Source organism: Octopus bimaculoides, chromosome 6, assembly GCF_001194135.2.
Source record: "Octopus bimaculoides isolate UCB-OBI-ISO-001 chromosome 6, ASM119413v2, whole genome shotgun sequence".
Lineage (NCBI taxonomy): Eukaryota > Metazoa > Mollusca > Cephalopoda > Octopoda > Octopodidae > Octopus > Octopus bimaculoides.
Genome location: NC_068986.1, coordinates 93,507,785 through 93,509,918, shown reverse-complemented (window position 1 = coordinate 93,509,918; position 2,134 = coordinate 93,507,785). Strand labels below are relative to the sequence as shown.

Below are 2,134 nucleotides of genomic sequence, written 5' to 3'. Positions count from 1 at the left end.
ATAGAGAGAGAGAGAGAGAGAGAGAGAGAGAGAGAGAGAGAGAAGACAGACAGACATACAGACAGACTGGCAGGCAGGCAGACAGAGATAATCACTGTATGCACATGTACGCACAAAGACACACAACCAAATACAATCACATATGAGACACCGGAAGGGACCATCTACGTTGTCGTTCTCCGTGGCAGAAATAGCAGCCAAGTCTTTCCTCAAACCACTCAAAATCGTCTTTAAAATGGAAAGCCATTGTGGTAAGTGTAATTTTCTAAAAGAAAAAAAGACGAGATGAACAAAGTTTAAAGAATTCCGAATTTAGATCTGTTCGATCTTGGTTGACCTTGCCTGGGGTTAAACAACAGCAAATGTAACAAACACGAACACATACAAATACACACATTTAAAAAGAAGTTATAAAGTTATGAAGAAGTTATAAAGAAGTTTTGTTACCTTGGTAACGTCGGCTGATATAAAAGAGATTAGTATCCCGCAGTAAATGATCAACGGAGTTAGTAGCAACCAGCTGGGTTCGGTCCATAGCCGAATAGTTGAGGCAAGATCTGTGCTGAAAGAATCTTCATCTGGGTCGAATTTCCGAGATAGGTAGACAGAGTCTAAGTAGACAGCAATTAGAAGGACGGACATCAGAAGACATATACAGAAAATGGCGACCAAAAGGAAGCGGATGTTAGGGCTTATGGTGAAATTGTTGTGGCTGGGCCATGTGTAATGACAGTATTTCGGCCCGCAAATGTCCTCTTGGACGGAAAGGAACATTTTACTGTCCACTGTTGCGTTTACATCGGTTATTGATGTTGTTAGTGTTGCTGATGATGTTAATGCTGTTGATGATGATGTTGCGGATAATGCTGCTGCTGTTGTTGTTGCTGCTGTAGATGACGATGATAAGGATGAAGAGGATTTTGTTATCGAATGTGATGACGGCGGGGATGACAATGGCAGTGGTGGCGGTGGTGGTACTGATGATGCTGATGCTGATGATGTTACTGTTGCTGCTGCTGCCGTTGAAGATAAAGATGATGCTGATAGTGAAGATGGCGATGGTGAATTTGCGGAGGCTGATACAAAATATGATGTTGATAATGATAACGATGATGATGATGATGATGATTGTGGAGTTGATAATAATATTGCTTTTGGTGATAATGATGATGCGGGTGGTGGTGGTGGTGGCACTGATGACGTCACACTAGAAAAGTCCAGCGATGGGGCAAGCGGATCATACACGGGCGTAGCAGTTGTCGTCGTTTTGGGCGTGGTCGCGAAACTGGACGGACGATGCTGAGGGATGCTGTAGGAACCGCTGTTTATTTGGTAGGTTGTCCAGTTACTGCTGTTAAAACTACTACTATTACGACTGTTGCTGCTGTTGTTGCTGCTTTTGAGACCGGAGTTGTCAATCATAGGGGCGAATTCCATCACTACTGACGTCACTAACGAACCAACAACACGAGCAATGGCGTCGAACACAAAAAACATTCCGAAATAGCGACCGATTATGGCCTCGCTCGATTTGTTCTGTAACTGCGCTGCCACTTTAGCGATGTGGGTTATATACGTCCCCAGGGCTGTCCACATGGCAGCCTGGCTGATCCCAGCGATCGCCGAAGCTGGCACCATAGAATAGAACGACGGGAAAGCGTTGGCCAAGGAAAAGGCGACGTGAAACAAAATGGAGGCGACCAGTGTAAATTTCGGTCCGAACCGGTGCACAATTGCCGTGGTAAACACACATCCGAAAACGAATCCTCCATAGATGCAGGCCAATGACGTAACGCCGAGACCTTTTTCGTGGTTGATGCTGCTTTGAAGGTTCCGTAAAGAAATGTAAGCTATACTGAACAACATGTGACCGATACAGACGACCAATAGATTTTTAAACGGGCGCAATGGATTGGTGTATGATTCACATCTGAAAATAAAATATTATAATAATAATAATAATAATAATAATAATAATAATAATAATAATAATAATGATAATAACAACAACAACAACAACAACAACAACAACAACAACAACAGCAATAATAATAATAATAGTAATAATAATAATAATAATAATGAACATTCTCTAGAACAACTCTATGTACAAAACCAAATGTATGGCACCCTA

The 2,134-nt window shown here is 42.2% G+C and overlaps 1 protein-coding gene across 1 annotated transcript in view; it reads right to left on the bottom strand.

The window, feature by feature from the left end:
• The window catches only part of LOC106876344 (UNC93-like protein), a 62,236-nt gene that overhangs the window by 10,896 nt on the left and 49,206 nt on the right, over positions 1-2,134 (bottom strand). Inside the window, exon 3 of the mRNA XM_014924845.2 lies at positions 448-1,930. Coding sequence (XP_014780331.1) covers positions 448-1,930 — 1,483 coding nt within the window. The remainder of the gene's footprint in view (positions 1-447; positions 1,931-2,134) is intronic.